The sequence below is a fragment of the Heterocephalus glaber genome, unplaced genomic scaffold, assembly GCF_053883595.1.
Source record: "Heterocephalus glaber isolate CG9 unplaced genomic scaffold, H.glaber_assembly_v1.0 deba00001673, whole genome shotgun sequence".
Taxonomy (NCBI): Eukaryota; Metazoa; Chordata; class Mammalia; order Rodentia; family Bathyergidae; genus Heterocephalus; species Heterocephalus glaber.
In genome coordinates, this window is record NW_028258410.1 from 17,151,496 (window position 1) to 17,165,176 (window position 13,681).

The following is a 13,681-nucleotide window of genomic DNA, read 5'->3' on the forward strand; positions in this document are numbered from 1 at the left end:
CTGAAACTGTAGGAGCTGGAGAACCAAGCGGTGTTTCTGAATGTCACCTCCGCCTCAAGATTCTGGTCTGACTCCTTCATTCGAGGCTCTATGATAAGATAAGTAGAAGGGGTACCATTTTTTTCTTTGACTGCTTTTTGCTGATGGGGGCAATGGAAAGATGGTTGCCTCATCTGGAGAAGGACTGTCTCTTGATGTGGTCTTTGGACCACCTGAGAAATGGCTGTAATTCTGTTGGTGAGAAATCTTTGAAACAAATTAATAAAACAGGGTGAAAAGGGAGTATCCAAGAAAGGACAAGGGAGCCCCAGAAAGAGGATTGGAACACGTAGATAAGTGTTGTTTGTTTGTTTGCTTGCTTGCTTGCTTGTTGCTTATAGGCTCAAAATAGGCCAGTCATGTAAGACAAGCACGGGATGAGATCTGAGCGGAAAATGAGGTGAAAGGTCCATGGATTGGGTCGTTTATTGTTTTGTTTTGCATGCCAGATGGCTAGAGAATGTCCAGATGTCATGGCAGTGAGGGGCTGTAAGGCCTGGGGCTGGTTACCTGTGGGAGGAGCTTCTAGGGGTTGAAGGATGATGTTGAGAAGATGTTGAACATTGGTGTTGGGGATGGGGATCTGGTGGCAGGTAGAGGTAGAATCAGAGGAGAATGAGGAAGGGTTAGAGATTGGAAAGAACCTTCCAGGGACTGGGGATTTAGCTCAGTGGTTCCGCTGCCTACCTCACAAGTGCAAGGTCCCAAGTTCGATCCCCGGTACCAAAAAAAAGAAAGGACCTTCCATTGGAGGGGACACCTTGGCAATACATGGTCCTTGTGCGCATTTCATTTGGGTTGAAGTGACAAGTCCCCAGGAGCCGGAAAAGTGGGGTGCCTCTGTTGGCCCTTGTTGGGATGCTCACTGGTCTGAGGGGGCAAAAGTTGTGTCATGTTGTAGGAAGTTGGAGGGAAGGGGAGGGTGCCTACTGGTGCTGCAGATGGACAAAAAGGCTCAAGTTACATTGGGCAAAGAAGAGAGCAGGGTACTCTGGAGACAGAAGGAAAGCTGGACACACAGGATTGTTTCCCATCGTCTCTCCTTCTCAGTCGGTCCCAGTGTTTTAGGAGGCAGGCTTGGAAGGGAGTTGGGTGGCATCTTGAGGGAGCTTGTCCTCATCAGAAAAGAGGCAAAAGAAGAAACACGAGACAGGGCCTCACTGGAGTTTCCAGTAGGCCTGGAAAGCCTAACTCCTGGGAATACTGAGTCCCAGGATGAAACCTGAACTCCTGGGCATCCCCGGGATGAAGAGCAGACTCCTTATCTTTAATCCAGGCAAAAAGCAACAGAAATGCCGTTAACCCTGTGAGTGCATTTCGGAAGTGTAATGAAGGTCATGGCCTCTGTCTGAAAGCACCAGTTAGACCAGAGAGGGCCACAGGGGCCGGAGAGGAGGGAGTGAGGATCTGAGAGCCAGTGCCTCCAAGTGAACCCAGAAAGACTGCGGGCTGTGCGTCCAAAGGGATAAAAAGCACCTTCGAGGCCAAGAACTGGAAAGTGAGTAGTGCCAGGGGTAGAATTTGGGAGAGAAGGGTGTAGGGATTTGGGGCCACTGGATGGGTGCGGCCAACAGTTGAGTTAATTTGTCATAGGTCTTGAACCAGACAGAAAAAATAGTCTGGTTTTTTTCGTTTCTTTATTTTTTACTGGGAGGATAGGGGTAGTGTGAATGGGAGTTGGTTCGGATCAGCAGTCTTGCCCTCAGAAGGTGATGAATGATGGGTTTTAGGCCTCGAAGCCCTTCTGGGGTGAGGGGGTATTGTGTTACAGAGTGAAAGTGAGAAGGATCCTTCGGTGAAATTTTATAGGGGTGTGGTGTGCAGCTCTCTTAGGAATGATAGCATCCTGTACCTGGGTTAAAGGAGATGGGGCGGAAGTGGGCTGGGCAGCAGGCAGTAAGAGATCCTCAGTGTCAGAAATCTGTTTAGGTGTCTCTTTATAGGCGAAGGGTTTTATATTACCGTGGTTTAAGTTGGGATTTTTTTTCCTGGCAAAGGAGCAGTAATCTAGTAGGTTCCAGGGGGGTGGGGCTGTACAGAGCCATTCCCAACTTATACATCAAATCTCCACCTAACAAAGGGGTAGAACAGCTAGGAAGGGCTAAGAAGGGATGAAATAGGGTAGTTTCCCCTATGGTGCAGAATATGAGAGGAGTCTGAAGGGATTTTGGGGGAGCCCTTTTATGTCCACTACAGCTACAGGCGAACAAGAAAAAGGCCCATGAAATTTAAGGACTGTTGAATGTGTCCCAGTGTCAATAAGGAAAGAAACAGCCTTAGCAGATACCGTCCCGGTCACCCCTGTTCCTGGGACTCACTTGGCATGGGGACAGTGGATCCCGGCACCTTCGTTCCTCTGGAGTCAGTGCCAGTAGCTGAGGCAGGTCTTCTGGTGCTGGCTGGGCCCATGAACAAGAGGCTGGAAGGTGCTCCTGTTGGGGACGATCCAACTGGGGATGGTCCATCTTCCAATGGCCCCGCTGACCCCAGGTTGGGCATGCTTAGTAGAAGGCGAGGGTTCAGCAAGCTTTAGCCAGGGGAGGCAATGGCACTGCTCTTACCAGTCCTGGGCTTGATTAGGTGTCCAGTGTTGCATGGAAAGCGAGCAGGAAACGGCACCTGGTCTCCCCTGTTGGCTGGAGCTCATGAGGAAGATGGGAAAAGGAGAAAGAATGGGACAGAGAGATGGGGGCCCCACCAGAAAGTGCCTCTCAGCTATGGGCAGGCGGGGATAAGCCCCAGCTTGGTCTCCCAGGGACCAGGGACCCACAGGGCTGCCTTGTGTGGTGCCAGGTCACAACCCAGTGTGGGGCCAGAGAAAGAACCGGAAGTGCGGCCATGTGTGACGTGGCTTTCCTTCCCCGCTCAGGCAGTCTTTGAGGGTGACGGAGACGTAAAGGTCACCGTCGCAGACTCCATCCCAGTCGAGTGTAAAAGAGGAGGGTGAGAGGAAAAGGTGGGACACTAGCCAGAGTGATGGCCACGACCCCACCTCACACGAGGCACCAAATGTCAGGAAAAAGGAATCGAGCTCCACAGCTCAGGACAGGTTTTATTGAGATTAAAACCTGAGAGGGACAACTGGTATGAGGAGGACTAAGCGGCCTGGCGGAGAGAGCATGATTGACCTTCAGGCGAGCAGCTAGTGGGAGCTGAGCAGTGGGCAGGAGGCTTGTGAGTTCGGGGAAACTGAAACTGTAGGAGCTGGAGAACTAAGGGGTTTCTGAAGATTGTCTTGGTCTCAAGGTGCTGGTCGGACTCCCTCTCGCAGAACCTGTAAAAATGTCAACATCCATGTCTCAATCATGAGGATGCTTTCTAAAACTTTACTGGTATTTTCATGCCCCCAAAAAGCAAGAAGTTTTATGTCAGACTTCTCGGAAGTCTGCACATGTCTCATTATCTGAGTGGTTTTTATAGGGTTTGAGATCAGGAGCCTGATGAGATCCTGATGTCTTTTGAGACCCTTGACTTAGTCTTTCTGTCCTTCGTTTGCTGTCTTCCGCTTTTCTTCTTTCAAGTTATTTATTAAAACACCTATTTCATCCTGGACAACAATGATGTTTGAAGTGTGGTCAGTGACGTGTTGTTAAACGGAAGCAAAACCTCTCAGAAATTTGAGTGTGAGTGTTTAAAAGTAGCAACTTCACATTGCCGGGACACCCAGCAGATCTGTTGTGTCTGATAATAATATTTGCACTTTTATTTTGTCTTCATTGTTCTTGTGATTTGCATTTATTACATTTACGAAAGTGTTAGTCTGTGATGAATTGGATATTGTTTTTAAAAACTAAGTCTTCAGGGCTGGGGATTTAGCTCAGTGGTTTCACCTCCTGCTGCGCAGGCGCAAGGACCTGAGTTCGATCCCAGGTACCAAAACCAAAAAAAACTAGGTCTTCACATTACCCCAGTGGCTTTTAATTGGAATTATGCCGGTGTTGACCCGTGGTATTACTGAGACCCCCTTGTCTCTTGTTATTTTTAGGACATTGGTTGTTAAAGGAAGATGACTAGTTAGAATGTACATGGCTTGCATTTCTATTTATTTATTTTGCAACATGGAAGAGTACCACAGGAATAGGGTCTCATAAAGTTGCCCATTCTGAAATAAAACTCAAGCCTCCCGAGTACCTGGGATCTCAGGCATGTACCACCATTGGTGATTTCTTCTATGTTTCTTTCTTTCTTTCTTTTCTTTCTTTCTTTTTTTTGGGGGGGGGGGCACTACTGAGGATCAAACCCAGAGCCTTCACACTGAGCTACATCTGCAGCCCTTTATTTATTTTTTTATTTTAAAACAGAGTCTCAGTTATCCAGTCTGGGCTCAAACTTGTGGTCCTTCTGCCTCGGCCTCTCAGTTGCTAGGATTACAGGCCCAATTGCCTGGTTCATTTTTCAAAATATTTTTGAAGAGCTGGTGATGGAAGGTGAAATAAGCTCAAACTTTCTGTTGGACTTAGCTTGGTGGTTATACTTGAAAAACTAAGTGAAATGTCATGCCTCATTTTCAGCTTCCGAGCTAGGTAACAATGTACCAAACCCAACCGGCCTCTCCAAGGAAGGCGGTGACACCCAGAAGTCCCCTCCCATCATTCTTCCCTCAGAGCCGAGAGAACACACGGCTACCCTTGGAGAGAAGACGTTCAACTGTTGCTACCCAGGTAAGAAGTAAACCCTGGCACACGGAGCCCCTTTCCTGCGCTAAGCATGGAGGTGCTGGCTGTGTACAATTCACACTCAGCTCCTCACTGCTGTCTCTCAAATGGTCACATGGGTGAGATCTGACTTCCTTTAGGCTCTTACATCCTGAGCATCCACAGCTCGGCATGTGGCTCCCAGAACCCAGATCCACAGTAGCTTCCCCTCTGAGGCTCAGGTGCTCTTTTCTTAAGGGGTCCCATCTTGCTCGATTCACTTTAAGTTGAAAATATCCCATGTTGAAAATGCATTTAATGCTTCTAACCTGTCACCCTTCCTAGCTTAGCCCAGCCTGCATTAAACACGCTCAGACCACTTACCTTAGATGACACATGGGCAGCATCTGCTTATACAGAGCCTGTTTTGTAATAAAATATGGGATCTCATGGAACTTACTGAATACCATACTGAAAGTGAAAACAGAATGGTTGTATGGGAGCACTATCACACCACAATAAGGTCAAAAAATCATAGGTTAAACTGTCATAACCTGGGGACTGTGTAGATTTTAAAAGCTATATTTTCTCTCTTCTCTGCTAGGTTGCCAGTTCAAAACTGTTCATGGCATGAAAGACTTGGACCGCCACCTTCGAATCCACACAGGTAGGTAGTCATTCATTTGTTCCATAGTTTAGTGAGGAGGTGGATATGGGTTCAGCTTTAGGTAAACAACAGTGAGTTAGACAGAGATGGTCTCTGCCTCCTTAGGGAGGTGGGCTTGGGACAGGAAGTGGAAGGGACAGGAGGAATAGACTGACAAAGGATGGGCAGGAATCTTAGGGATGGCAGTAAGATCACTGCTTGAAGGTGCCCTTTCAGCATAGAGAGATAAGACATGCAAAACCAAAGGAGGAATGCCATGATCTGAAGCAGAGGTCTGCAGACTCCAGCCTCAGTGGTGGAGTTGAGCAATGGTTTTAGGGCAAGAAGCCTAAAATAGTTCTCTCTGGCCCTTTACAAAAAACATTGGCAACCCTTCATTGAGAGAATAAACCCTGTACATGCCTGGACAAGCAAGGGTATTGGTATGTTTGCTCTTATAAAATCCAAGTTCAGTGGCTTAAACATAATAGGGTTTATTTTATTTTCCAAGTACAGTTTAAGAAGCAAGTTATTAGGTGGGTGCAGTGATGCACATCTGTAATCCCAACACTCCGGGAGGCTGAGGCAGGTGTATTCCAAGCCCAAGCCCAGCCCAGACAACTTAGTGACTTAGCAAGACCTGTCTCAAAAGTAGTGGGGGAGGGCCAGGGATTTAGCTCAGTGGTTTCGCCACCTGCTGCGCAAGCACAAGGTCCTGAGTTCGATCCCCAGTACCAAAAAGAAAAAAAAAAAAATTAGTAGGGGAGGGGTTGCTCAGTACAAAGGCCCTGAGCTCAATCTCCTCACAATGCAATGAATGACATAAAAGAAGAAGCTGCAGCAAGTCATCCTCCTGGTCCCAAGGCATGGCCATTCTAACACACAAGGCAGCTGCTCTAGCCCTCTGAATATCTTCATGAGTGGGAAGCAGAAGCAAGGCCTGGGGAGCCTACAATGTCCCACTGGCGGGCTGGGGCCCAGGAGCAGCACCTTCCTGTCCTAATGAAATATATGCAGAAGGTAACTGTGGCCACAACAGGCATCGAGGAGGACTGGGAATGTGTTCAAAAAGGGCAGCCGCATGCCACCTCCACCTGTAGACCCCCATCACTGAGAGGAGAGAGCTCTCTGGACGTTAGTAGTCTCTGCCAGAAAGGGGCATGGTCTGATAGAAATCGGAGCAGAGTCGGTTTTGCCTGGGGAGGGTAGATCATTTCCCTCTCTCAGTGAAATGTTTGATCCTTAGCTCCACAGACACGGCCATCAGGGAGAGCATGAGGATTTTAGGAGCGATTGGGAGGGAAGATGAGAAGGTTCTACCAATATGACCGCTTTAGGCCTCTTCCTAGTGGGTAACTTTCCTGAGAGTTACTTGAGGGGTCATTCGCAGCTGGGGTTGTGCTGCTGCCATCTAGTGGGGAGAGGCTGGAGCTGCTGCCTAAATCCTATAAAGCGTAGCTCCACCACAAGCCCGAAAGTGTCCACAGTGCCAAGGTTTACCTAGAGAGAGGGGCCGGAGCTTGATTAATAGTGTTTTATTGGCATACCGCAAAGCATCCGGGGACACCGGAAGTATAGGGAAGGCATTGGCTCCCGTTCAGAGAGGCAGATGTCAGGTAAATAGATTGCTTCTCTAGCGAATGTAAATTTAAGCTGCATCTCTGGGTACAGGGCAACTGGTCCAGTTCTTAGCGTCTCCTCACTGAAGAATGCAAAGTAGGAGATGGGCCTGGAAAGATCACAGCGTCCCTCCCTCGGGGCATGACCCGGAAGTAGCATCCCTTGTGACCACTGGCACGGGATCCTTTTACTCTTAAAACCTGAAGGCTCCCATCAAGTTTTGTTGCTCTTCTATCATAGTTGCAGTATTAGAGAGTAAACTTGAAAAGATTCATTTGAAAACAATAAGCTTGTTAGATAGTAACATAATATTTTTATGAAAAGTATCTGTTTTTCAAGGCAAAATGTATTGAAAAGTAGCACTGTTTAGACTTTTGCAAGTCTCTTACCTCGCTTTGGCTTAACAGTTGGCCAGATTTTTGTGTCTGTTTATGTAGTCCATTGCAGTGTGTCATGTTGGTTGGCAGTGACATAGATGTGTGTGAAGGAAATACGACCTCTCATGTTAGAAATGGTTCTCCCAAAACACAGCGAAGGGTAGTTTCTTAAAGATTCATTGTAGTGTGGAATCTGCAGCCATGTCAGTGACTTTTTCAAACTTAAATTTAAATCTGTTGGTCTGTTTTGCACCTCGAATGGCTTTTACCAGTGCTTGATTTTGTCGTATCTCACATTAGTCATTTGAGAACTACTCGGTTACCAATTTATGTAATTTTTTTCAAAACATTGATCCATTTCATTATACTATAGGAAAAAATCCATTTTGTTAATATCATTGATCACCTCAGAAAAATTAAGTGCAGGTTAAATATCCTTTATCATAAATGCTTGAGCCAGAAGCATTTCAGACTTTGGAGGTTTTTTGGGTTTCTTTGCACTTTAGAATATTTGCATAGACTTTACTAGTTGAGTATCCCAATATGAAAATCCAAATACTCTGAAATTAAAAACTTATAGAGCGTCATGTAGATGGATTAGGGATGTCTCTAGTCACGTGATAGAATTAGAGGGGGTAGTGGAAGAGGGCAGGAGCAGAATAAAACATACTTTATTTCTATTTCCCATGTAAAATCTATTTCCCATGTAAAATCTTGAAGACTCATGTTAACATTGTTTCTGGATGGAGAATTAAAAACAGTTTAAATCTCTTAATCATATATATGTAAAAGTGATAAATGGTAAACATTTAAATAAAAAATTATCACACTAAAGCACACATTGCCAGTAGCCCCCTCTAAGTACTTCCCCTCACTTCAAACACACTTATCCCATCCTCCTTGCCACTTTTTGGAGCAGTGTTGGAAGTTCTCTTTTGTGAGCATCTTTAGTTTCACTTTTGTAGCTGCCCTGATATTCTGAATTGATTCAAAACATTTACCTTTCATGGTCATTTCGACTTTAGGGACAAGCCAGAAGTCCCATAGGGCCACATCTGGTAAATAAGATAAATGAGGACATGCTATGTTTTCACATGCCTGCCTTTCCATTGGATGGCGCTTGGAGCAGCATTCACTGTGTTTTTTTTTAAATCATATCTCATAAAGACACTTATGAAAGAGGACTTTCAGAGCTGCTTCCGCAGGTGGCAAGAAGGATAGGATAAGTATGTTCAAAGTGAGGGTATAGTATTTTGAGGGGGATAAAGGGCAAAGTGTTTTTTACTGTAATAAATTTTAAAACTTTAAACTTTCAGCCTATATTTTGATTACCCCATGTATGTATGTATATGTGTGTTTTCAAATTTTTTAATAATTTCAATAAAATAATATTGTTTGAATTTAGCAACAAAATGAGTTTCTTTTGCTACTTCCATATCCATACCAGTAACCCACCTGCTTTCTCAATAGCAAAATGCACCTGAAGGAAAGAACTTACAAAAGTAGCCAAATTCTTGGACAATAAGACCTTTTACTTTATCAGAAACTAAAATACCATGGAACTGATGATACCAGTTATCTTATCCCTTGGGAAAGCATGTAGGCCTGGTCATTCTGTCTTTATCTTGAGGCCTAGCCTTCAACAGATGGGCCTCCACCCATATTTGTGATGTGTTCTCATCTTCTGCACTGACTCCCTGGGGGGCCTAGCCCTGTCTGACTGCCTATGATATTTCTACCTGGCTTAGCTGTCTATAATAGAACTAGGATTCAAACAGTGTGATAGCAGAACTGTAATAAGTGGATAGGAAACAGAATAGAGTATGGAAATAGGCATGCCGGGAGGGCAAATTCAAAACCCTGGTCCAGGTGGCACTTGAGGTCAGTGGGGAATAGAGAGACAGATGTGGGACATTCTGTGGTCTATTGGGGTAAAGAGTACAGCCCTTCACATCTCCATTCCAAGTGGAGCAACTGAAACACTCAAGCCTATAACTGTCAAAGGACAAGTATGTGGTGTGAGTAGACAGTCAAATCTCACAGGAGAAAATTGATTACAATTAAATCAAAGATAAAAACTTAACTAGACACCAATAAAAAGTTAAAACAAGTGTTCCACGAGATGAAATTTGTAACAGAGGACAGAATTAGTTTTCAGAACACATAAAGACTTCTTCAAATGAAAGATAACTAATACCAGTGGCAAAAGATATAAACAGGCACCTAAAAGAAATAGAAATGCTAGTAGTCAATGAAAAGCAATAAGAGGGCCAAGGCTTTAGCTCAGTGGTTCCAGTGCCTGCCTCACAAGCGCCAAGGTCCCGAGTTCGATCCCTGGTACCAAAAACAAAAAGGAAAAAGTTTAGGGGCGGGGGATTTAGCTCAGTGGTTTCGCTGCCTGCCTTGCAAGCGCAAGGACCTGAGTTTGATCTCTGGTACCCAAAAAAAAAAAAAAAAGAAAAGCAATAAGCAAGGAAATTCAGATTAAATGCAAATACTATATTTTATCCATCAGGCTGGCTGAAATTAAAATAGTGAATTACAGGACACCATCTACTCCATTCATTTATCTGTTACTACGCCTTCCTTCCCCATCTCCCAGTTCAGAAAGAGAAATGGTTATCCTTAGGGCACAGATGTGGGTTGGGGTTGTGTGAGAGAGAAGCACAGCACCGGCTTTATAGTGCTGTAAGTGGTGAAGTATCTTCAGATGAGGTGTGTGCTATCCCCAGTCTCCTTGCTGTCCTCCTGTTTATTATCCTAGTAGTTCAAGTTGATTCTTCAGGACTGCCTGGGTAGCCCAGACATGGAGACCGTGGATTTTCCCTTGACCTTGAGGGTATTGGCTTTTGCTCCTGGGTCCAGACCGAAGAGCATTAGTGAAAGTAAACCATCTCTCTCTCATTTCCTGGGAGGGAAACGCTTTGACTCAGCCACTATTTAGGATTCGAATCCCTGGGCTTCTTATCCTGATCATTTATCACATAAGGAAGTTTATTCTTATTCCTAGCTGTCTGTGTTGTTGTGATGTGTATTTAGTTAGGAATGGCGATTGAATTTCAAATGTTGTGCTTTCTTGAAATGGACCTGTGACATTTACTTAGCCTTGTGGAGAAATAGACTTCTAATGTTGATATTTTTATCCTACTTTGTATTTCTGCACTCAGAATCAGGTAACTCCTTTCAAATGAGGCAAGGCATAGTTTTTACATCTTTCTCTATGCTATTAAGCACTGAGATGATGGTGGAAACACTTTCCTAGAAAGTGTGTAGAATCTGCCCTCATGCCCTGCACTCGGGTCTGGTCCTGGGCACATGGGAGTCGGGTAGAGCAGTTGACACAGCAGCTGTAGGCTGTGCTGTTCACACAGTGTCCCCCACAGCTGTGCTTCCTGTGACATCCTCTCCTGGACCCCACTGGCAGAGCAGCCACGGTCAGGAACCCCCAGGTGAAGTTGTTACCAATCTTATTTTTCTGCCATGGATTCCTGCCAATTTTGGAAAACCTACAGACCCTTTCCAGAACGATGCTTTTTAATGCATAAGATATACCATGTTTTAAACCTGTATTTTGATGTAATTGCTATCAAAAAGTTAAATGTGTGATACTTTAATGCATCAAATCCTTGCTATCCAATGTGCAAGTCTCCCTGGGAGCCTGTTAGAGTGCAGGATCCCAGGCCCTATGGACCCACTGGGTCAGAATCCGCACTGTGAGAGGCTCTGCAGCCTCGAGTGATGGTGTACATGGTAGCACTGACCTCGTCTGCATTTAAAGTCCGGCTCTAGTGGCTAGGGTATTAACTGCCCTCACTGTGAAGCATAAGCGACACTTGGGGAAGTGCCATGGGTGCCATGTGACATGATCTCGTCTCATACGTACAACAAAAGTCTCAAGTGCTGTTATCAGCATAGTTTATTGCCTGCGTTCAGAATTGTACAAAATGCTAAATTACAATTAGAGATAGTGAAAATAAAAATATTATCATTCTACCAATTTAGACTTCATTTTTCTGTGACCGGGCATTGGGACAGAAGGAGGCAGCAGGCCCATGTGTCCAGGCTTCCATCTTGATCAAAGCTGTATGGTCATCCTGATCGAGAAACCCTTAAAACTCTGAACCCTTATGTGTTTGAAGGAGACAAACCACACAAGTGTGAGTTCTGCGACAAGTGCTTCAGCCGGAAAGACAACCTGACCATGCACATGCGGTGCCACACAAGTGTGAAGCCACACAAGTGTCACCTGTGTGACTATGCTGCTGTGGACAGCAGCAGCCTCAAGAAGCACCTGCGGATCCACTCAGACGAACGGCCCTATAAGTGCCAGCTCTGCCCCTACGCCAGCCGTAACTCCAGCCAGCTAACCGTGCACCTGCGCTCCCACACCGGTAAGTCCCTGCCCAGAGACTCAGGACCTTACTTCTCCTTAATGCCTGAACTTTCTTTTACTTACATCACTTGGTGGTACAAGTGGAGGAATTTGGAATCTGTGATTATGTGGCTTGTCCAGGTTTTCACTTCCAGAATAACAGATCTCAGTAAAACAGATGGTCAGACAGCTGAGTTTTATAAGTTAACTGCAGTATTTAAAATACATCTGGGGATGGATACCCAATACAACAGCCAAGTGACAAAGGATGTATCTCAAAAGTCTGACCTATAAATTAGACATTTCCATGTTTTGATTTATATCCTGATTGCATGGCTTGCTTCAGGAATATAGTGAAGTCAGTTGAATGCAACTGCAAATCACAAACTTCTGGTTCCGGAAGATTTTCTTTCTCTTTTTTGTGGGACTTCACTGAAATAATGGAAGCTAGATAGGACCGACCCCATGTGGCATGGAAAGATAAGCGGATTGGGACATTCACAATGAGGCTCATGAGATGAGCATTTCAGTAAATTCATGGAAGATGGTAAGCAGATAAGAATATGTTAACATTAAAATGTGAGTATACAAAGCTATATCACAGCAGACAAATGCAGGCAGCCATGGAGCTGGGAACTTGGAAGTGGCATGTAGATAAGGCCACAAAGCACAGGCAAAAGTCAAAGTCTATTGGCAAAACTGCTCAGCCTGCTCAGTAGCAGGCATGACATCTGTGTCACATCCTTAAACCTGTGTATCTTTTTAAATATGGTCAACCAAAGGTTCTGAGCCATTTGCAGGAAATGTGTGGCATGAAATGTGCCAACTCTAATAAATAACAAATCCTGGAATTGAGTATGTTGGCTATAGACAAAAACTTTTACATTCTAGTTGATGTCCATCTCTGGCAGATATGTTACGTGCAGATAGAGAGTTCTATAAAGACATAGAACAAAGAAGCATAAATTAAAACTGGCTGCTAGCTGTAAAGTTAATAAAATTTCCCAGAGATTACAAAAAAAATGTTTTTAGAGAACTGAGAACAAGAAGCTGAAACTATGGTTTCTTACTAGGCCTAGAAGGAAAGAAAATAGGCACGAGAAAGTCAAATAAGTTTCACAATTCTAAGGGACTAGAAAGAATGAAAGAGCTTACAATATGCCAGTCAGGATGAAGTAAGCTAGAAGGAGAGATCCATACCTAGAAAGATGTCTTGTACTTTTGATTCCTAGAGGCAATGGAACAGTGCCCTCAAAGTTGGGAAATTATTTCAAACGTGGAATTCTATACCCAGCTAAACTATCTCATGTATGAGCCTGGAACTGAAGTATAAGCAAGGGTTTAAGATGCTATTCCCAGCTACCATGATTAAAAATTACTAGAAAATATGCTCTAGTAAAACAAGGATGACAACAAAATTGGCATGAAATATTTTATATGTGAATATCTAAATATAATTACCTGGGATCGTGGCAAAAAGAAATATCACAGTAATACGTGGAAAGAATGTTGAAAGAGAAAAGTAAATAAGAAATTCAGGAAAACCATTTAAAATTCTATGTGAAAGGTTATTTAATTGAGAGACTGGATGACTTCTGAGATTATGTGAGATTCTTTTTTTCTCGAGAAATACACAGTGTAATGAAGAACCAAGGCAAAATGTAGTTCTGAGTGAGCATGAAGGAAAGAAGACAATGTGACCTTGATGAGAGTGTCACTGTCCGCTCTCTAGGGCTCAACAGTGGCCCTGCAAGGAGGTAACTGTGATCTCGGCACAGTGTTTGGCCTTGGAGCATATCACGTATTCGGTCTTAATTTGAATTAGTTGTAGTTTGGTTTTAAAGTTGAAATCTAAGAATGATTTGCATGTAAGAATTCACAGGACAGAATGGACATTCTTTAAACTGAAATGTAAAAATAAAGCTATTCCTAATAAGTACAAAGTTAGCATAAAGAAAAAGAGAGAGATCCTCAAAGAACTTCTCATTCTGAA

General features: G+C 44.2%; 1 protein-coding gene across 2 annotated transcripts in view; it reads left to right on the forward strand.

Moving 5' to 3' along the window:
* Window positions 1-13,681, forward strand: part of Zfp64 (ZFP64 zinc finger protein) — a 77,028-nt gene that overhangs the window by 61,322 nt on the left and 2,025 nt on the right. For both annotated transcript variants that reach the window (XM_021239105.2, XM_013077158.3), the window contains 3 exons: window positions 4,551-4,700; window positions 5,278-5,340; window positions 11,456-11,707. In XM_021239105.2, coding sequence (XP_021094764.1) covers window positions 4,551-4,700; window positions 5,278-5,340; window positions 11,456-11,707 — 465 coding nt within the window. The remainder of the gene's footprint in view (window positions 1-4,550; window positions 4,701-5,277; window positions 5,341-11,455; window positions 11,708-13,681) is intronic.